Genomic DNA, 23,593 nt, shown 5'->3' with positions numbered 1-23,593 from the left:
CATTTAGTTTTTATTTATTTTTCAATGTTCACAAAGAATGAAGGGCACGACCAATTTTATTTTCAAATGACCCATTCAACCAACGATAACAACAAGAATTCATAAATTAAAAGAGGTCCTCTAATATTCATTTTATTGTTTAAATTTTAAAATTTTGATAACTATAAATTTGCTAATTGACAAATTAAAGAAAAAATTTCAACAATTTAAATATTATTTAATGTACAAAAATTAGATAATTTATTAGGGGGAATGAAATGATAGCAACTTTATCTTTATTTTTCTTGGACCAACATTATTCATCTAAATCTAAATAAAATGATAGGAAGTTCATACGTGCTTCTGTTAGGCTGAAAATATGAAATAAACCAACCACCAATAACAACCAAAACTGTACCTCAATTATCTGATGAGGATCTTCTGTCCCTAATGGTGTCCCAAACCAATTAAAATGAGTTATTTAATTGGGAAAATAAAAATAAATGAGTTATTTATATTATTTATTGAAATACTATTGAATATGGACATAGGAACAAGGTCTTTTTGGGACAGAGGATGTCTGTCCTCGATTACCGGCCAATGCTTCATGCAACAGAATTTAAGGATACCATAACTTCCATAGGGTACCTTTTGGATTCAAATAAAGACAAAAGCTTCATAGTTCAAATGTCACTGGTGTGTATTTAGTTGTTTATTTGAACTAAAGTTGGTACATATAAGTGCATTTTGCTTAATAAAATAATGATCTAAAAGTCTAATATGATCTATACATTCCTTTAACATTGTGTTGATTTCCCAGGAATTACCTATCCTCAATCGTGTCCCATTTCATGTTTCAAGTCAATCATATGTTGACATGAGAATGAAAGAATATTTTTAAATACAAAAAGTGATAAAATGTAACACTATGATTGGCTTGGTACATGAAGTGAGACACGATTCGGGACAGCTGATCTCTATCCTTAAGAAAGATGCTTCATAGGAAACAATTCTGAGCTCCCTGATTCTAAAAATAATGGACATTGGACAATCATTTTTTAATCAATATTGTTCTACTTCAGTTGAGTCCTTATATAAGCTAAACTTGTATCATCATTTCTATAGAACAAGTCACAATTATATACTTCCCCTACTTATTATTCTTCACTCCATAGGCAGACCAAGAAATTATGGCACTTTCATTTCCACTTATGTTACAATTCTTGCTTCTTACCACAACTCTTACCTCTTCCTCTTTTGTTCAAGATCCTGAATATGTTGTCCAAGAAGTAGAAAAGTATGTTATGCAGTACTTTTGTCTATGTTTTCAATGATACACACATATGTTGTACCACAATGGGTACCACTCTATGTGTCATGAGATTGTGATTGGAAGAAAAAATATATTTAAGTTAAAATTTAATTATTAAATATTTTGTTGACCAATCACAGTTTCTAGCGCATGGAGTGACACAAATCATGGGACAGAAGATGTAGTCCCGACACACCAAATCATTTTGTTATTCTTTGCCACATGATCAATGTCTAGCATTCCAAAAACCCCTCAAGGAATCATGCATTTTTAAAAAGTAATAACAAATAATGATTCCAAGCAAATATTATCATGAATAAAACAAAACATTTTCCTCATGATTATGATGAAACATAAGTTAGTGACCACAACATAATTTGTCTTTTGTTTTTTTCTTTGTTTTATAGGAAGACCAATGATTCAAGGAGAAATTTAGCATTGTATTCTTGTGGAACAGGCAACCCTATTGATGATTGTTGGAGATGTGACCCAAATTGGGAAAGTAACAGAAAACATTTAGCAGATTGTGCTATTGGTTTTGGAAAACATACCATAGGTGGTAAAAATGGTCAAATATATATTGTCACTGACCCTAGTGATAACTCTAAGAACCCAAAATTAGGCACACTAAGACATGGTGTTATTCAAGAAGAGCCTTTATGGATAATATTCATGCATGACATGGTGATTAAGTTAAAGATGGATCTTCTAATGAATTCTCATAAAACAATTGATGGTAGAGGAGTAAATGTGCACATTGCAGAAGGACCTTGTATTAAAGTTGAATACAAGACTAATATTATAATACATGGTATTCATATACATGATTGTAAAAGTGGTGGTAGTGGCTATGTAAGAGATTCACCTAACCATGTTAGCATGAGAGGTAAATCAGATGGTGATGGTGTAACAATATTTGGTGGGAGACATGTTTGGATTGATCATTGTTCTTTGTCAAATTGTTTTGATGGATTAATTGATGTTGTTCATGGCTCAACATCTGTTACAATTTCTAACAATTATATGACACATCATAATAAAGTTATGCTTTTAGGACATAGTGATTCCTTTAAACAGGATAAGAATATGCAAGTTACTATAGCTTTTAACCATTTTGGAGAAGGGCTTGGAGGAAGAATGCCTAGGTAGGTTTTTCTTTGCTATTGCCAAATTTTACAATAGTCTTTAATGCTAGTATTTTTAGTTGTCATCGCTAAAATGATCTCAAAAATTTCAAATCTGGGTCAAAATAGTCATTTTTGGGGTCAAATTTGTCCCTACCAAGTGTTGTAAAACATGCTAAAAAGAACTAATTTAACCCATATTTGAAATTTTTGGGGACCATTTTAGGTCTTTTTTTTTTTAGGACTAAAATGGTAAGGTCGAAAAATATGAGAGACTAAAATGAGTATTTACTCTTTTTATTATTATGGTAAAAAATGATGTCATTCATATTCACACTACAAATTCATATATTGCAGATGCAGGTATGGATACTTCCATGTGGTGAACAATGACTATACTCATTGGCAAAAGTATGCAATAGGTGGAAGTTCATCACCAACTATTTATAGCCAAGGCAATAGATTTCTTGCTCCAGATGATGAAAACCATAAAGAGGTAATAAAACAATGTCATCATTAGTTACTAGGAGCTAATTAATAAATGTGGTACTAGTTTTATGATGTTTTTGGAAACATGCATGTGTTACATGATGTTGTTTCATACAACAAGTCAACAACCAAACTTTTATTCTTAGTTTGTTAGCAATTTAGTAAGAAAGAAAAAAAGGGAATTGAAAGAGCAAAAGAGGAGAAAAGACATTGAACTTTTATTATTGGAATTGATTCTACACAAAGGCAAAGTGCATAGAATTTATATAAATGGAAAATTTTATAGTTGCTCGAAACTCAAGCTACCCTTTAAAGTAAACACAATCTTAACTATCATAACCACCAAAACTATCTTAGAGAGGAACCAATCATAACTGAACTTGTGTGGTTAGCCTTAAGCATACGAGCCATATTTAACATTTATCTCACTAGATGGGGTTAGCTACATGGATCGAACAATGTTACAACGTTCTATCATAATCCTATAACATAATATTTTTTGATAATCATTGCGCCCAGGTTTTCGGTTATGTGACTTATTGGAGTTGCAACTATGTTTTGTCATGCCCTGATTTTCGGTAACGCGGCTATAATGAATCGAAAATGTGAATGTGTGATCTTTCAGGTGACTAAACATTTTCATTCATCAAAGAGTGGATGGAAGAACTGGAATTGGAGGTCTGAAGGGGACTTAATGTTGAATGGTGCCTTCTTTACACAGTCAGGAGCCGGAGCCCGAGCCCGAGCCGGAGCCGAAGCCGGAGTAGGAGCATCTCTTATGTATGCTAAGGCATCAAGCATGGTGGCAAGACCAACTAAGCTTGTAACTTCCATGACAGCAGGGGCTGGAGCTCTTGATTGCAGAAAAGGCTATATCTGCTAGAATCATAAGAAATGAATTAATCAAAGAAAAATGTTAAATACACATAAGTTGTATTGACACATCTTTCATACATTAAAGTGTAAGTATACAAAGAAACAAGGTAAGATAATTTGTTAGTTGTTATCTGAAATTGAAAGTTATACAAAACAAAAGTGAAATAATTTGAGGCTGCAATATTTAATCATTATCAAAATATGTTGCATCTTTGGTCCTTATCCCCCAAATATAAAATAAATTCTGATCTATGGAATCTTGATTATTCTTTGCCTTAACTCATTACAAGTTGCATTGTTAATCACATGAGGAATCAATGATTAAGATAATGAGTTATTGATCTTCTCAAAGAGGGATTAATGAAGTGAGATAGGACTAATAATATTGAGAAAATCAAAGTTTGGACAAAGTATATAATGTCTAGAAATGAAGTTTAAGTTCATTAATTAATTAATTTTTTGTGTGGGAAGGAAAAAGAATAGGCCAATCCATTGATACAAGGAGGTTTATTTTGAAATATTGCATATTTTGTAAAATATGATCATTGCAACAATAACATCATCAAATTGCAAGTTTATAGTCAAAAGCTTAATAATTTCTTAATCAAATACAACATTCCATTCAATTCAATTCATTAGATTGATCATTTCTTAAGTTCATTTTCCTACTCAACATTTTCCACTGTATCAGTTCAACATCATAGAACAGTGAACAGAAACAACCAAAAATAGGGAAGGAAAAGGAATAGGCCAATCCATTGATACAACTCATAAGGTCTAACAACAAAATCAGAAACATAAAAGCCACTTGAACCTTAATCTACCATCAGTAAACTCTTAATTCAGTCATCGAAATGGTGACGGGTCACCATTTCGATCCTTCAAAGACTTGTGTCGCGATAAAAGTCGGTAGAAGTTTTAAGAACTTAACTGGTGACACTTATTGTGCCACAACATGGTGGCATTTATTCGGGGACACGAATGTTTAAAGGGCCTAAGTGATAACATTGTCATCTTTGGAAGATTGAAGTGATGGTTTACTTAGCTGCATAAATAAGCAACATATATGCCTACACATTAGAAGCATGCATCCTTTCATTCCTTTTTCTTTGAGTCCTTGAGCTGCCCCCTCTTTCGAATACCGAGGCAAAACCGTAGGCGCCAAGCATCAACGACAGACTCTGGCAATGAGTATGCCAAGGCCCAGAGAAGGGTATGGGGCCAGTACGGTGTGCAACGAGGTTCATAGCCTATCCATCTCACACCGGCTTTGGCATATCCATCTGTTGATGGAACAAAGAATGATGATCTCTTTATTGATGCCATCTTTGTTGCTACATATAATGGAACCTGCATCCCCAAAATCTCCATTAGAAAGGCCGAAAATCATAGCAAACTTGGCACACGTAAAAGCGAATCAGTCCATGTTGTTTGAAAGGGTTTCTAGAGAACTAACTTAAGCTTGTCAACAATTGAAATTGATTAACTCGAACACATCAAGAGTAACCAATTGACTAAAACTTGAATAACAAGGGGGATCCGAAGAAGAAAAGAGTGTACTTTTACCCCAAAAAAAGAAGAACTGAGTGAGATGCGTGTAACATGATTCAAAAGTATAACAAGAGCAGAAATCAATACCTGACACTGCACGTCAATCCCACTCTTCTTGTATTCCACATAGAGAGATCTCGAAAATTGATCGATGTACCTGAAGCAACACACATAAAACCTCAGTTCACCAACTAAAACAACATAATACACATACTTTGAAGCCAAATAAAAGCACAAAATAGAACAAATCTCAATACATGTAAGTGGAACACAAACTTTATACTTGGTTAAAGAAGAACGCTAATTGTTTATATGGAACCAAAAACATAAAGTTTGTATTGGAAACTGGTGCATTCCATGCATTAAAATTTCAAAAGTTATACTCTGCAATACAAACTTACTAACTTTATTTCCTTAACCAATGCATTGGTTAGCATAATCCTTGGTTAAATTGTAGGAAAATATTGCTATTTTTTCAAATACTTCTCAAATAAACTTTTCATTGTAACTTTTTTTTATGTAACAACAACATAAAGGGGATCTTAAAGGGATGAAAGTAACAAGACCAGATCTAATTTTGAAACATAAAACACCACACATATTACACATACTATGAAGCCAAATAAAAGCTCAAAACAGAGTAAAAAGAACTTATTTTCATAAATTTCTCTTATAACCTTATTTAATAAGTTAAAAAGAACTTAAAGGAAAGTCAATAAATTTTTATAAGCTTATATTCATAAGGTGTTGTTATATAAGGCTAAGTAAAAGTTATAAGCTCTTCCAAAAGCCACCTAAATTCTAAGTGCATGCAAGTGCAACAAAAACTTAGTATTCAATTACTTACACCATGTTTGGTTTTACTCATTAAAATTATAATTATAAGTTATATATTAACCACAAAATAAGCTAATAATAATTGGAAGAAAATAAAAACAAACACTTACGCTTTAGATGCAGCATAAACAGCATAAAGTGGATCAGAAGGAATAACAATAGCAGCACCAGAACCAATATTAACAATAGCACCTTTCTTCCTCTTAAGCATACCATTCAACACAAGTTGAGTAACCTTAGTAGTCCCTTCAATATTGACCTTAATCAAATTCCTGAAAAGCTCTTCATCAACCTCATGGAAGAATCTAGCATAAGGGTAAGAAATCCCAACATTGTTCACCAAAACCCCAACATCAAGACCCTCAATCGCTTCTCTAATCTTCTCCATACCAGAATCTAGATCACTGGTTGCAAAATCGACAACTACTGTGACAACCTTAATTTTCCCGAACTTGGCGGCGATTGAATCAGAAACCGCTTTGAGCTTGTCGGGACTGCGACCAACGAGGACAAGGTTGAGTCCTTTTCCGGCGAGCTGAAAGGCGAAACCTTTGCCGATGCCGTCGGTGGGGCCGGTGATGAGGGCCCAAGATCCATACTTTTTGAGGTTTTTGGAAGGTCTGAGGAAATTGACGAAGACCCATTTGAGGAAAATGAGAGAGAATCGGAGGAGGGTGATGAAACCGAGGGAGAAGAGGATGAGGAACCATAAAGGTTGGGTTTTTAGCTTAGAGAATATGCAGCATTCCATTTCTATTCTATTTTGAGTGAGAGAAGAGAGAGAGAGAGAGAGAGAGAGAGAGAGAGAAATGGTGTAGCAAGAAGTGGTGGTGTATGTGATTATAGAGGGTGAAGAAAGAAGAAGAAGATGGTGGGTTATATAGAAGGTAGAGATTTAATTAAGAGAGAAATATGTATATACATGTTCGGAGTCCACATTAAATAGAATAGAATGGTAAACTCCTAATAAATTAGTTATTTGGTTGGGCTGTCTTTGTGTGTTGAAGTTCTAATAATTACTGTTTTCATCAATGTTGTGTTACAGAAAAAGTTTTTTATAGGTTGGATTAAGGTATACTACAGAATAATTATTCTGATTGCTAAGTAAAGCCGCTAAAAGATAAAGGACTATCATCGGGTTAATGTCGATAAAAAGTAAAAGTCAATGTGGACTTCGGTCCTTAAATGGGCGACAATATTAGGAGTCTCACCCTCAGTAAAATGATAAACTCAATGTGATATTTAAGTCACCAAGTTCTCTCACCTGATAGATTAGTTTCTTAAGTTGAACTCTTCTCTAATCTTTTTGAGTTAAACTTTACTCATATGCATTAAATCCCAACAATATACTAATTATGTATAAATTTTTACACCGTATATATATATTTTATTGTGCTTAAATAACGTGGGTGTGGTTGATGGTTAAGGTTATAGAGAGAGTCTGTGTCTAAGTAGATGAGCGGAATATTGACACATTTGGTTGATCCACTACCCAACGCCATGATTGTATTGATGTCAAACAATGGGGTTGTTTATCAAATTTAAGAACAAATTTACTATTTTAATAAATTGCTTCACCAAATAGCTCACATTCACATGCCACATGTGTGTTTTCTTTTTATTAAAAGTTTGGGATAAAACGTTCACAATTTTATCAAAACCACGTAAGTCACGCACCATGTTTATCCAAAAGTTTGTGTTCTCACGTTCTAGGTCAATCATATCTCACCAAATAACATAAAAATGTTATGTTATATTTTATTTTTGTTTTTTGTAAGTATAAGTTAATTAACAATTGTATTTAGACATAATAAGACACACAAAAAATGGGACAGATTTTTATTTCCACTAAAAACCCTTTTATTTGAAAATAACCTTTATCTCCGCATAACTAAGTTAAAAGAATCTAATTTTTTAATCTCCACACCACTTCCCTTCTTAGATTTACAAATCAAGTCCCACCTACCCCATACAATCTTCTTCTTATCTTATTTCTTTGAAGTGCCATCATAATATTATTTAACATTTTATTTCGAAATCTCACATTACCTAAGATTTCACGGTTATAAATATTAATTAAAAATACCCCATATAGAATTACTTCCCCTTAAAAAAGGAATGACATATACTATAGAACATTATGATATTATATGTTTCACCCATCTTCAATCAATAATAATAAAACAACTCTTAATTGGGTGAGGTGACATGTCAAACAACTAATTCTCCATGTCAACTACACGATGGGCATATTTATAGGGATTAGTTAAATAAATATATTTAAGTTAAAAATTTGATAATTAAATAATTTTTTAACCAATTACAAGTAAGGACACATAGAGTGAAAAATAAATATGATGAAATAAAATATATTTTTATAATGCCTAGTATAAGAGAAAAATAAAAAAAAATGTATCTTTCTCTTTTATTTTTATTTGATTAGATAAAAGGTGATAAGCAATAAATGATTATGGTAAGTGCATTTTATGCTTTTATTTTCTCTCATCTTCATAACCAAAGACCAAAGATTCTTTATTTTTCTTCAACTGCTATCACCCTTTTCTTTTTGCTAATTTTGTTGAAAAAAATATGGTATGAGTTTTTATAATATTACTGTAATATTTAACAAAATATTTGAGCAGGGTTCCATTTTTATTTTTAAATGAATTGTCCGGTTTACTTCCGGGTTAATTCAATTTAAAGAGTTTAACACAATCGGACCAGAATTTCTCCAGTTCAAAGCGGTCCAAGTCTAATTCGGTTAAGACCACAATACATAACCATTTTCAATTCCGATCAACAGTCAAACTGGTCAGACCGTCCGGTCGGGTTCTCCCAACACTGGTTTCAACAACTAACTTGCACAGAAACTTTAAATAAAACAAGGACTTCAAAAGTTAATTTTATTTTACAAGAGTAATGTCTACAATGTAGATACATCACAAGAGTAAAAAGAGTGCATTTTCTGGGCTAAAAAATACAGAAATCTCTTTTACCCCACTTCTTTTTCATAAACCAGACTCTAAACATTTGCGGTCCGGATTTTCCTATATGTACATTTTTGTTTCTTATTATTTACTGAAAGACTGAAACGAGACTCCCGCCCAATGAGCTCGATGTACACTGCGTTATCACGTCAAGCACATAGGTTGTCGGAAAGCCGTTTCCAGATCATAAGCCAGCTACCTTATTGTTGCATCGAGGCTTGGCCTCTTTAAATCAGGTATTCATAATATGTTAGAAAACGCGCATCAGGGTGATCTTTGGGTAGCTTGCTGATATAGAGGTAGAATCGCCACAAGTCCTCCTTAGAAACTGTTTCGGCATCAACAATATCTTCATCACATGTTAGTACCCACAGATCCTCTGAATTAACTCTCCTCAAGCTACCACGACAAAATGGACACGACTGTGACCTAGTGTTCCTGCAGGTCGAAAAACACCATCATAAGGCTGTTCAAATATTTAAACATTGGCACGTAAATTTACTGTTAGATTATACCTTTGTTCCCTATTCTTGAAACTTGTTTTCAACTCGGTCGCAATAGGTAAAAAAGTTTTAACTCAGTCCCTAGAGATATACAACCACTTTTAACATGTTCCTTATCATTTACGGTTGTTAAAACATTGTTTGTTGGAGTTAAAGTATAGGAACCAAATTGAAAAGTGTTTGCCACCAGTAGGGACCAAACATATACTTTGGTGTGGACTGAATTGGAATTTTCCTACGTTTAGGGACTAAGTTAAAAAAGAGCGTAATGTATAGGAACAAAAAGTATAGTCTAGTAACCATTGGCATATAATTTTGCAAGTTAACAATATGAGCTTTCAACAATAAGATTACTTACCATTTGCGGTAGCATCTAATACACATATCATGGCAGCAATTCGGCAAAACCATTTTGGTGCAAGGCTCTAGGCAAATACCACACTCATCGTCTCTTTGAAAATCGACATTGTTTAGTTTCCCATCTCCTTCAATCATTTTCTTGCAACGACTTGAACCTTCTTCTATGCGAGAGTGCTCTTCTTCGGAAATCTCCAACTTCCCCAAGCTACCATGAAGTCGTTCGAGGGATGGCAATATGACGGCTAAAGTTCATTTTTTGATGGCATAAACAAAGTGACAAACGATTAGTCATGGCAACCATAGATGGTTTTACGGTTTATTAAAAAAGTGCTTTTGCAAGTCAAATATTCACGCACCATAAAAGTCCTCAACAGTAGCTTTCCTTCCATGAGTACTCATTATTGATCTACCATCATTGTGTACCTTTGGTAAAATAGTAGACCAACAACAACAAAAGATCAATTATCGATTTCTGTTTTTGGCAACTACTGCCGCATTTTACAGGATTAAAAGTAACATTTATTATTCAGCATGAAAAGCATTACAAAGAAAGTACTATAACCGGTCTTGTTAAACAAGGGCATGCTTGGTAAACAACTTAATGAAGTGTTTATTCAACAAGCTTTATTTAAATAAGCTATTTTCAATGGCTTATATGATGATAAGCTTATTGAAATAAGCTATTCTCATTAAGTCCAAATAATCTCCCTATAAGTTGTCCCAAACGGTCCGTCCCTAAATACATTATTTCTCAATACAAACTTGTTTTTTGTTCCTTTAGACACCAATTAACATTCACCTATAATTTATAAGCACGGGCCAGTATATCCAAAACAGAAACACACGAACCAAGCAGCTATAAAAGAAATAGACGGCTTTCATCCCGGAACACTCTCACCTTATATATAAGTATGTGGAAGAGGTTGAGATATCTGTGTATAAGAAAGCCTGCACAAGAACAATCCATCCATTGTAGAAGTAATAGAAAAAGAGGTGCTAGTTGATTGTAAACCAATTTCATTTGAAGAAGAGTCCCACCCTTGCCTCTTGGAATTGCAGCAGCCCTATACAGCACAAACACATATTTCAAACGAGTGTAATATCTCTGCACTGTCGATATAAAGATTTAACACGGTCACTGAATTATCCTCGTTCATTTGGATTACTTTTTTTCTTTTTCGAGGAGTCAATTATGATTAAATATGATTGGTTTGTAGTGACAGTGGATAAAACTCCTTTCAAATTCAGATGATAAAATAAACAATGAAAATCATAACCGAATTCCAATTATGAGTAACTAATTCAATGAACATGTATATATGTTGATTATGTCCCTATTATCAAATTATCTGACTAGAAAAACAAAATAAGGGCAACTAATCAATAATTATCAGAAAACCATTCATCAACAATTATCTATGTACCCAAATAAAAATATCAACAATTATATGAAGACCCTTTATTCTCATGTGTTCATAGTACCAAAAAATAATCATGAATAATACAAATAAAATAAAAAGTTACTAACTTTATGAGAAAAAATAAAAGGGCATGGAAAAAAAAGAAACTTACAAAGCATTGGCATGTTGTATATCAGCTTCAAGCAATTTGAGGGTATCTTGATAAGGTAACCTTGAAAGTTGATATGGCATCATTTCCATATCTTATAACTCTTTGTTTTTACTCTATAGAAAGCTGAAGCAGAAAATTAACACATATATACTAATAGAGACAGAGAAAAAGTGTTCCTTTTTATGAAAATTCAAGATGAACGAAGGTTTTTGTGAAGTTGATGAAATTTTGAAAAGGCTTTTGGATTGATGAAGAGAAGAAGAAGCAAAAAGGGGTTAGCTTTTGGATTGTTTTTTGTGTTCAAAGTTTCAAGCTTTTTGGGTTAAGGGGTTGGGTGAGGTAAGGAATGGCGTATGAGGAATTATTATCTTCGTCTTATTATTATATATATCATTAATTAATTGTTTTTTTGTACTCTATCATTATTAATTATGGATCATTCTGTATACAGTAATCTCTTTCGAACACGAGTTAAACTTTTGACTTCCTGAGATCGAATAGAACCTTACACCACTAAATAGTATTATGTAATGTGTATGAATTGTCGGTGTAAAAATGTATATATTTATTATACCATCTATCAATCATTTATATTATTTTTTTTTTAAAGTCAATGTTCATAAAATATCAATAGTGACCGACAATATATAAAACTCATATACTATTAGTGCATGCCCTTTTTTTATTTATCTAAAACTATATGTTAAAAATATTAGAATAATGTTTCTCTAGCAACTTTTGATGATAAAGTTGTGGTTGTCTTCTCTCCTGGGTGATGACTATGAAATAAGTAATAACTATAACTTCTAAAGGAGACAAAGACAACAATAACTTATATTTGTTAGGAAACTATGATTATTATTTAATTTTTATCCTTATACTAAAAGAATTAAAGAAAGTTCTAATTATTATTGAATATATTGTATGGTGTTCACATTGACAATGAAGTTGAGATTTAAACTAATTAAAGAAGGTTGTTCCTCTCTTTGATAAGGAATGCAATCATAACTCAAAGTTTTTTAGTTCAAATTTCATTATCTTTATTAGAACTTGGTTTATAGATGATTTATAAATACCTTATTAATATCATATAGTTGTGAGAAATGTCTTGTCTTGGTGAGTACTATAAATTCAATTTACCCAAAATTTAATCAATAAAAAAATATAACAAAAATGGATGTACATAAAGAATAAGGAGGTATGTGTCATAATTTTAAAAAGTTGAAATCTTCCTAAACTATATGAAAATGATGATTAAGACATTCACTTTAAAGTTCAATAAAATGTATACCATAACTAAACTCTATGACTAAGTTAAGATATATCATTGTTGTATGCTATTTTGTTGTTTTAAGTAAGGTATCATTTTCATTCTATTAACATGATATATGACTAATATCTTTGAAGCATGTGACTATTTCTCCATAATCGCTTTTTCCAAATAATTATATATTTTTGTTTCATTTTCTATTTAAATGATTAAGTCCTTTAAATTTTGTAAGAAATTATATTATTTTTAATAGATTTCTTAAGGAATTTCTACTATAAGTTATTTTAAACACAAAGTGAGATAATTCAACCACATACTAAATATCATACAAATTGTCAAGAGCTTTCTGAAAATTTGTCAAATATAAATATATAAATTTTCAGTAAAATAAAATAAAATTAAGGGTAAGTCAACAAACTAATTGGTTTTAGATAGCTTCTTTGAGCATTAGATGAAAACTTGAAATTGAATTTGAATTATTAAGTCCTAGGTGTTAGATAGTTTCCAAGGTCAAAGAGGAGCTTTATGCAAAGTAGTTGAAGATGAATAAAAATATTTAATTTCTCTAATCTTTTTCAACACCAAATATTTGTATAAAGCATCTTATCCTCTTTTTATTCTTGGAAATCACGCATGGTATGGGTTGGCTGCTCAATTAATAAACATTATGTTATGTGTTTGATGCAAATTATTGAGTATTTTAGGTGAACTACCATTACTTATTATTACATCATATTATTGCCATCATAGCCTTTCATATTTAGGTGTCCCAATTATATTTCTACAATTCATCAAAATATAGTCAAATCAATATTTATGTACTAACAGTATAAAAATTTATATATAATCAATATATTACTTATCATTTATTTGTATTATTTTGTTAAATAATCAATAATAATTAAATATAAATAGTAGATGATACAATGATAGTGTTTAAAACACATATGGATGGTTTTTTCAAATGAACTATTATAGTATTGTTAATGTGGTACGTCCATTATAGATTGTTTTAGCTAAGTGGCTTTAGTTTCATTATACTCCATTAATGCTACAACGATGGAGGAGAATTATTGGTATCATTTCAATTTATCTATACGAAAAAAAAGAAAAAGAAAAAGGCACTTTCCATTTCATTTGATTTAAATAGGAATCATTTATTATATATTGTCTTATTTGGAGAGGGGAGGGGAAATTAATGATCAGATTTCTAAATATTATTAAAAGTTACCTTTAGTTGTTTCTCAATAAGATGGGTTTTTGTTTTTAGTGAAAATTTATTGCTTGATTTCAATCAAAAACAATTTTAGTCCAGTGATATATCTCACTAGATCCACAGAATGACCAAAAGATCAATGATTTGATTTTTGTGAGCAATACTTATTGGAAGGAATAGTCATATGTCCCGAAAGAGAAAAAGATCAGTTCTTTACTCAAAAAATAACAAAAAATACTCTTGATAGTACAAAAAAACACAATTTTTTTACTTTACACAAAATTAAGCACTTTTTACACATAAAAATCACTTCTTTTTAAAGCCTCTCAAGTCAATTACTGCAAATAGTGGTTTCCTTAAAATAAGGTACAGAGTTCATGTGTTGTGAATAAAAGAAAATAGTCTAGCTCAAATGTGATTTTTAGATATCATAAACTCTCATAAGTCATAATAAAGACAAAAAAATAATACAAATAGAGTGGAAGAAAAATACAGTATCATTGGTTCTAAGCTTTCAAGGTATATCACTGTTTTATCACTACTCTGAGTATAATTCTGATACCTAACCATAGTCTAATATCTTTTATCAAATTGAAAATGAACTTATGATTATGAAGTCTTGAGCTGGTTAAACCCATTGTTATTAGGTTCGAGTTTGGATTTTACCCGAGTGTAATTTTCGGATTCGGGTTTGGTACATGTGGTACCCTACCTCGAACCCGCCTAGATAGAGAGCCAACATACAATCGTACATAGCCTCATCTTACTCCACAAGTAGAAAGATTGTTTTGAATATTCGACTAGTTTGGACCTTTAAAGTTCAATAAAATGTTTATTTGCACATTTTCATACAAATACTACAATAGTTGATTTAAATCACTAATGACCACATGATATATACCAATTATCACTTATTTTTATGTTCATCACTGACATAAAATGGTGTATAAGAATAATAAGTGAATAACAAAATGTTCAAAGAAAAATGTTCATGCTCTCAACACTTAATATTTGATAGGTTTGTAGCAAAGTAAGTCATATACATGTTCCTATTTAGCCTTATATATCCATCTACCCTAAACTGGTTTAGTTACATAGTTCTTCAACTCATCTACTGATGCATAGATATGACTACATAAAATTAAAGGGGCATAGAACTTTACTTCAAAATGTGAAAACATATCAGAAAATACACCCCTCCTAGTGATTCTCTTAGAATCAAATCATAAGCAAAGGTATTATCTTTCAGTACATCGACTTCGTCAAACACGGGCTCATGTACTTTTGTTTTCATGTTCTTCAATGCTGAATGTTCGGAGAAGCATTTTATCGTCATATTTGATAAAGAAGTTACCAGTTGCCTCGTTGTTCGTATAACTTTTTCTATAACACATTCGGTATTATTGGTGCTGATTGGAGGCTTCCATGAATTTCGGATGTTTTTGTCCTGGATAGATAAACACAAGGAAATTTATAGAATTATGGTTTGCTGTTATATCACATTTAGTCATTGTCAACATCAGAAGTACCATGCAAATATACCTATCTAATCTGATTATTTGGTGATTGTGAATTTGTGATCCACAATGCCTATCCTCATGTACTTTGAATTTAGAGCTTCATTTGCCGAAACTTCTTGTGATCATATTGTTTTCCCCTGCATTACATGATGATCAAATTAAAGGTGTTCATCTTCACCAACTAAGCATATTTAGCTTTAAATTTATCTTCTTACAAAAACAACAGCCATAGCATTTAACCACTAGGTGAAATCAGCAACAAGGATTAGACGATGCCGATGTGTTTTATACTGTTGTTATAAATCATGCCCCCGGAAAGTTAGTTAAAAAATCAGAGTAATTGAATAGTAGTAATGTAAATTAAAGAGAATTGAGAACATAACTCAATAAGAATGTGTTTTCATGGTATAATGCATTTCTTCACAGGGGACATTCATGCAACTATGACAACCTAGTGCTTTTGGAATGAAAAAACAGTCAGTACCCCATCGAGGTTTCCCGGTCAGGTTGGTTTGAGCCATACAACTTCGACAAACAGAAACAAGTAAATCATTGTAATAGCAGCAACGTTATAAAAAATTATTCACCTTGGGGATCCTTCGCAGCTGAACTTTCTCTTCTTCCTTTGATTTAGTTCCATCCACCCTCTGCAAGAACTGAAATATAGAAATCGAAAAGTTAGTTAAACCTTTAAGTGCTGCCACGAATTACATACCTAATTTACGGGACAAGTACATGAACTTGCCTCTTTGCGTTTTAATGCTCTTTCTTCACTTTTGAATCTAAAAGGTGACGATGTGGTAAGGGATTGCAGATTGCTTTTGGTAGTACTTGAAGATTTTGGGCACCTGTTCCAAATTTAATTTTAAAAATAAAGAACACATAACGAGGCCTCCACATTTCCTTCGATGTTTGAACTTTCTACTACTAGTTTCAAATTTGTAAAGCAATAAGACTAGTGAAGCATGCCAATGAGGAAAAGCGCAGATTAAACAATATTAGCAACTCGTAAAATGCTCTTACTCGACAGAAATGGAGGAAAACTTGGCATTTGCGGTAAAACCTCCAGACACAGACTTAGTAAGTAGTCTTTCAGTCCTGAAATAGACAACTCTGATAATGTCAGTGAAATTTTCTAATCATGCATGCAGAAGTCATATCTCCTTAGATAGATTTTATACCACATAACCGTAAAAAAGGTTCAGAAGACAAAATACCTTGTACCCTGAGAAGGGGGATATGCTAAAGCTTTATTCGAGAAACCATGAGATGGCTGAAGAAAATGGATGAGAAAAAATTTCTTTAGCGATTAACACATTTTTCCAGCGACAGTGCCATTTTGACAAATTTGTATTTTCATTCACAGAAAAACCACTGACATAAAAGCAATTACAAACCAAAAAAACGAGAGGTTATTACCTTAGTAAGTGCCTGCGATGACACAGGATGATGTTTTGAAACGCTTGGCAAACTAGAAACAAACTTCTTACTTCTGTTATGTTCAAACACCGAAGGTATTTTGCTTGTTAAACCAGCACCAGAAGGGAGATTAATTGACATGTGGAGTGAGCCTGAAGTTGCTCTCTTTTCAACTTGTTCTCCCACAACCTTCATAGCTTTTGAAGCATGGTTTATTGCAATTGTTGGTTTAACAGCTGCAGTAGTTGATTTTCTTGTTTCGCCGGATGGAGGAATGGCTGACATGTTGAGTGACTTTGAAGTTAGTCCCTTCATCTCAACTAAGCCTCCAACAACAGCCTTCTTACTTTTCAAAACATTGTTCGCATCCTTTCTGGATTTTTCAGCCGCAGCAGCTGTATTGTTTCCTTTACCGGTGCCAGAGGGTAGATTGGTTGACATGTGGAGTGACCGTGCAGTTAGGCCTGCATTCTCAAATGAGTTTCTGTCAGAGTTCTTACTTTTCAAAACACGGTTTACGCCATTTCTGGTTTGTTCAGCTGCAGAAGCTATTTTGTTTCCTTTGCCAGTGCCCGGGGGGAGATCGATTGACATGTGGAGTGACCGTGCAGTTAGGCCTGCATTCTCAAATGAGTTTCTGTGAGAGTTCTTACTTTTCAAAACTCGGTTTACGCCATTTCTGGTTTGTTCAGCTGTAGCAGCTATTTTGTTTCCTTTGCCAGTGCCCGGGGGGAGATTGATTGACATGCGGAGTGACCGTGCAGTTAAGCCTGCATCCTCAAATGAATTTCTGTCAGACTTCTTACTTTTCAAAATACCGTTTACACCAATTCTGGTTTGTTCAGCTGCAGCAGCTGTATTGTTTCCTTTACCGGTACTAGAGGGAAGATTGATTGACATGCGGAGTGACCGTGCAGTTAGTCCCATCTTCTCAAATGAGCTTCTACCAGACTTATTATACGTTGTGCCACTTTTCAGAGATGGTAAAGCTGCAGCATCCTTCCTTTTATTAAGAGATTGAGAAAGTTTGGCCATTGTAGTTTTAGTTGATAACTTTGGAGAAGAATTAACTTCTCTTCCCTTGATCGGCAAAGCCAAAACTTCGGAACCAGCAATGCCCTGCAGCATCAATATGTCAAGAGTGGCCACAGTTAGAACTTTACTCATCGGACGAAATAAAAGGAAATAAAACATAAACAAGAGAGAGAGGGGAAATTTACAGGATCGATTATCCTCTCTTCTACAGGGATGACAATCTCCTTGTTAGAATTATCATCAAGGACATGGTTTTCCACAGTAAGATTTATACCGACACAAGTTTGTGCCGTATTCTCTGCTGCTCCTTCCACATTGAAAATGTCTAAAACACTTTGTCCAACATCACATTCACATTGGTTGGTATCATCAACAACTTGGTAATTGACAGTATCTTTATTTGGCTGCTCCACGACGACAATGCGGTCGGCTTTTAACTTCTTCTCAACGGATGTGTCATTGCAATTTTCTTCCTGAGTTTCTGAATCCGAAGTACCGTTAGCTTGAGCATTTGCTTCTTCTGTCAATGCAGCTGCTTTTTCTTGAGCCTTTCTCTTGTAGTGAGCCTCAAAGTAGGCCTTTTTTGCTGCAACAGAACCTGGTTTTGAATACTTTTCGGCTTCTTCTACATAACGTTTGTGTGTGAATGTTGACCATCTCTCCCAATCCATGCTCTCTGACAAAAACCTCCCGAAAGAGATAGATTCTCCAAGCACACGCATGGGATTCAACTGGAATTAAAGCGAAAATTAAAACACTTAGTAATGACGAATGAAGATGCAAGTTATCAAAGAATGAACTCTGGAAAATAAAATTCAACATTTTCATATAGAAACATCCAACAACAACAACAATAAGCATCGTTAATAGAACAACAAAGTTATCATCCCACGCCATTTTTAACACTTAGAGGGAGCTTCACTCAGATTATTTTTCAGGAAAACAGAATTGTTGCTGCTCAAAAACAATAATCTGCAGAAGAGGGAGGTGTAATCTGAAAAACACTGAACTTTTTAACCTGGACTTTCGAACATCAATACTATCTAATTATCGAAGCTGAACCAAACACACACTAAGTTAATGACGTATAATTTCGTGCTAAATCATCTATGTTGGAGATGGTTGAATAAATCTGTTAACACCATCCAATATAAATGATCAACAACAAATGTATACCTCATTAACTAGGCATGAGAAATATAATGGATTATACAAAAAGGAAAAAAATATAATAGCATAAAAAAATTTAAAATTCACCAGTGCCATAGAAACCCATGCGTTTGGTTCTCTATCCTTAAGAAGAACAAGGTAAAGAATCCATAGATTTTGGGAAAAGAAATACCAAAATGTAACAAGTTGAGTAAGCATATAAAAGCTATAACTAAAATAAACCTAAATTGCAAAAAAAACTCAAAACAAATGCAGTTACAGACCACACTTCTCCAACAACAACAACCTCTTCAACTAAAGAAAAAAAAACACCAAACATGAATAACAAACAATTTTGTACATACCCACATAAAATAAAGAAATGGGTTTTTAAGAAACAGAATAAAATGATGTGAAAGTATAGATTTTTTTACCTCTTGTTGGGTTAGAGAAGAAGAAATAGAAGTAACAGGGGGAGAAGACAAGGATCGAACGAGACAAGTTGTTGGTTCAACCATAACTGCACTAAAAAACAGTTATCAATATCAATATCAAAGTCCCTTTTTTCTTTGTCTATTATCTGTTTATATGAAAGTAGATTCAGTTCAGAGTTGAGAGTTGAGAGTTCAGACAGAAGAATATGAGAAAGTGAAGTGCTACAACAAACTCTGATATTCCAAAGAGTTATATATTGTAAATATAATATTCCAATGGCATATCAGTAAATTATTCAAACTTTATTCCTTTGGGTTATGAATATATATGAATATTCAGTTTTGACTTTTTATTTCATCTTAGTTTTCATGGTTTTGGTTTTTACCATTTTAATCTTCTCATGTAACAAAAGAAAACTAATGCCTATGCCATGTTGAAACTTATTATTATGTTAGTAACTTAGTATTATAGAAAAATTGTTACAGTTATGATAATTGTTTTAATAATATTTCTTATCAACTTTCCTTTTAATTATATGTAGGAAATCTCAGACTAATTTGATTTTTTAAATTATTAAAAAAATGAATTATTAATTTTTAACTTTATTATTAAAATAATTGATTTTTTAACTTAATTGTTAAATATTTTGATTTTTATATAATAATCAAATTTTGCCCATACCGGCAAGGTTGACTATATGGGTGAATGATATTATCGTATATCTTATTATAGTTCATGTTTATTGGCAAAATATTAGATGTTATCACTCAAGACACAATTATGTAATATTCTACAAAAGGACTTACCAAATTTTTCATAATACATTCATTTCTAATTATATTTTTTCACAGTGTCTTCACTCTTTCAATGCGACACTATCATATATGTAACATCGAGTTTATTCTCTTGTTATAGTTTACCACCAAACATTCAGTCTCATATAATATTATGGATCTTGTTGTGTGACAAAATTTCCTCATATATGGTCTTGTATCTTTATTTCTACACTAGGTTTTGTTTGCTTCGTACAAAAACTTACACTCTATATAATATGTGTTACTTAGACTTATGAAAGTTATGTGCTTGTGTATTTTCACATTTCTAATTTATCATTTAATTTATCTCTCGATTTTCGAACTATGACAATAGCATCCACACAAAAACATGCATTATAGCGTTGGTTCTTGGGTATGCTCAATAAACACATAAGATAAGGTAGACAAGTAGAGGCACAACGTTAACTCTTTGTGTAGCCCTATAGCAATAAGGAAATCTTATAAAACGAACGTTATATTGTATTCGCACACTCGTCTTGAACAATTATACATATTTTTGATTACTCGATACATATACTATGAACTCATTTCTTCTATTTTCTATTATACATATATAGCCACCTTATCATACGCATATTCCAAATCACTAAATCATGTGTAAGCCCACCTAGTCCCTTTTGTATTACTCTGTCAACCATTGTAGCAAATATAGAGCCTCTATGGTCGATTTTTTCTGTAAAGAACCAAATTGGTTTTCATCAATTCATATATTGTTTGCTCAACTTCTACTCAATTATCATTTCTAATAGCTTCATAAATATTCATGAACTCAACGCCCAATAATTTGGACAAATTTGTATATATATATTGTTTATATAAAGACATAGTGTACGTTAATTTTTATCAAAAGCGACCTACAGGAAAATGAATAGAAATAAATTAAAGACAATATCTTAATTAGTAAAAAAGACAAATCTAAATGAAAATTTTCAAAATTGGAAAGAAAATTTATAGAATTAAAATTGAAAATGAAAATACCAACTCATAATTGATCAATCCCAAAATAAGTAAAATAATGATGAGATAATCCAATTACTTCTTAATCAAGTTGAATCATCTTCACATAATATTAACTATGCACCATATTAGAGTATAAATATAGAGAACCAATCCCAACGATTAAACACATATGTATAAATCATAGAATGTGAGTTACTATATGTTATTGATAATGAACTATTGTACATTACTTTTTATTAATGTAGATAAAGTATTACAAAAATTATATAAGGGTAAACAAAACAAAAGGATGTGAACTTTGTTTTAAAGAGGATAAAATTGGAGTGAAGAATGTGATGATGATGAAATTTGACATAGAGAGAATAAATGGTAACGTGCATTATTGATAATGGCATATTATACGTTATAGGAAGTGATTTATTATATGTTATTCATAATGAAAATTACTTATTGTATGTAACGTTTTATCATAAACTGATAAAGTATTAAAAAAAATCTATCTGTAAACAATAAAACAAAAATATGAAACACACTGAATATGTGCTTTAAATATGTACTTTGTTTTAAAAATGGCAAATTTGGAATATAAAATTATAAATATTATATGTGTTCAATTACGTATTTATCATTTGGTTATGTTTTAAGAAATTTTGAATTAATAACAACATAGTATTTTGTGAATAATAAATTAATTATCTTGCCTTATTTATGCATGACATTTTATTTCCATAAATATATATATATATATATATATATATATATATATATGTGGATATCAACTTTGATTAAATAGAAAAATAATTAATCATTAGTATATACAATAACACAATTTCTGAGATAACATGTGACATATATGAGGTTGTAACATTTTTCACTAGAGTGAATGAGAATTAAGATAAAATTTAATTTTTCCTATAATTAAGACAATTTTTTATAAGAATTGTAGTGAAATCAATTATAATTCCTATAAACGTGAGTTAGTTGCTAGACATACATAACATTATGACTACTCATAATTTATGTAATGATCACTCAAATAATTACAAATATTCTACTAATAAAATTGTCACATTGACAATTAGATTCCACTATGCATTTACGCCCACATTGAAATATTATTATGAGTAATAAACCATTGCACCTTTTCCTCCAACGTCTAGTTTGAAATTGAAATAACATAAAGTATAAATGCTGGCAAGTCCCTCCATTTAAGGTATCAAAATATGTGAAGGTTAGATGCATGAACATTGTTAGCTTTTGGTGAAAAGTATTCTACCAATTATCAATCTCTTTTAATGGGAAAATAATTTCAGTATTTATTAATTAAACATATTACCATTTCTGTTCAATATTTATTAATTAAACATATTACTAAACTTTACTAGTAGTAAACTCGTGTATTTGCATAGCCCTGACTTTGAAAAATATAAATGAAATACTTAAATTGTTAGTTAAGTAGAGAAATTTATTTATTTAACAATGCAATACAAATATTAAAATTGTATCACTTGAAGAAACAAATAGACATGTAAGTCAAAATAATTATAATATAAAAACAAAAATTAAATGTGAATCAATATTTTGAAGTGATAAGTTTATAATTTTTGTAATAACACTACCTCATTCAATTTATAATAAGATCAATATCAAAATATTGTTATGGGGCTAGTAAATGAGTTAGGCATTGAGCAAGGTGGAGTTACGTTGCATTGTGACAGTCAGAGTGCTATCTTTTTAGCAAAGAACAAGTTGTATCATGCTAGGACCAAACATATTGATGTGAGATTTCACAAGATGAGAGAGTTGGTAGCTTGTGGGCAGATACTATTGCAGAAGGTTTACACTTCAGATAATGCAGCTGATATGTTAACCAAATCGGTTACAGTTGACAAGTTCAGACATTGTCTGAGCTTGTTGAACATTCACTGATGATAGACTATGGAGCGCCCCAACCCAATGTGGAAGATGGAGATTGATGATATTCGCCAAGGTGGAGATTGTTGTGCAATGACTCATATCTCTAGATAACAGCAATACAAGTTATGGGCTTGGGCTGATGTAAAGGGGTTGAGATAGATATATATATATATATTGATGTTATATAAACCTAATGTAACAAGGAGAAGAATAGTAAAACACTAATCTTTATTCTCTAATACTATA

General features: G+C 31.9%; 4 protein-coding genes across 5 annotated transcripts; 1 reads left to right on the top strand and 3 right to left on the bottom strand.

Annotated features, from left to right (window-relative positions):
* LOC109328040 (probable pectate lyase 5) lies at positions 1,064 to 3,816 on the top strand. The gene is made up of 4 exons (XM_019561285.1): positions 1,064 to 1,276; positions 1,699 to 2,436; positions 2,773 to 2,911; positions 3,530 to 3,816. Exons 1-4 carry the CDS (start codon positions 1,170 to 1,172, stop codon positions 3,785 to 3,787), a joined length of 1,242 nt encoding a protein of 413 aa, XP_019416830.1. The 5' UTR covers positions 1,064 to 1,169; the 3' UTR covers positions 3,788 to 3,816.
* On the bottom strand, positions 4,517 to 7,008 carry LOC109328037 (very-long-chain 3-oxoacyl-CoA reductase 1-like). Its single transcript, XM_019561283.1, has 3 exons — positions 6,279 to 7,008; positions 5,419 to 5,488; positions 4,517 to 5,130 (listed from the first exon to the last, which is right to left on the bottom strand). The coding sequence occupies exons 1-3, from the start codon at positions 6,917 to 6,919 to the stop codon at positions 4,876 to 4,878; spliced, it is 966 nt and encodes a 321-aa protein (XP_019416828.1). The 5' UTR covers positions 6,920 to 7,008; the 3' UTR covers positions 4,517 to 4,875.
* On the bottom strand, positions 9,045 to 11,952 carry LOC109328038 (helicase-like transcription factor). The gene is made up of 5 exons (XM_019561284.1): positions 11,591 to 11,952; positions 10,917 to 11,082; positions 10,375 to 10,441; positions 10,017 to 10,260; positions 9,045 to 9,593 (listed from the first exon to the last, which is right to left on the bottom strand). The coding sequence occupies exons 1-5, from the start codon at positions 11,677 to 11,679 to the stop codon at positions 9,383 to 9,385; spliced, it is 777 nt and encodes a 258-aa protein (XP_019416829.1). The 5' UTR covers positions 11,680 to 11,952; the 3' UTR covers positions 9,045 to 9,382.
* On the bottom strand, positions 15,351 to 19,847 carry LOC109328035. 2 transcript variants are annotated; one of them, XR_002105392.1, is made up of 9 exons: positions 19,634 to 19,847; positions 18,236 to 18,781; positions 17,016 to 18,134; positions 16,814 to 16,869; positions 16,620 to 16,694; positions 16,342 to 16,444; positions 16,184 to 16,252; positions 15,619 to 15,733; positions 15,351 to 15,523 (listed from the first exon to the last, which is right to left on the bottom strand). XR_002105392.1 is itself a non-coding variant. In XM_019561280.1 (8 exons), exons 1-8 carry the CDS (start codon positions 19,715 to 19,717, stop codon positions 15,719 to 15,721), a joined length of 2,067 nt encoding a protein of 688 aa, XP_019416825.1. In that variant the 5' UTR covers positions 19,718 to 19,847; the 3' UTR covers positions 15,618 to 15,718. The 2 variants fall into 2 exon arrangements, 1 of the variants encoding a protein (XP_019416825.1); XM_019561280.1 differs by lacking the exon at positions 15,351 to 15,523 and having other exon boundaries at positions 15,618 to 15,733.

The sequence above is a fragment of the Lupinus angustifolius genome, chromosome LG15, assembly GCF_001865875.1.
Source record: "Lupinus angustifolius cultivar Tanjil chromosome LG15, LupAngTanjil_v1.0, whole genome shotgun sequence".
In the NCBI taxonomy this organism is placed as follows: domain Eukaryota; kingdom Viridiplantae; phylum Streptophyta; class Magnoliopsida; order Fabales; family Fabaceae; genus Lupinus; species Lupinus angustifolius.
This window is presented reverse-complemented; position numbering and strand designations above follow the sequence as displayed.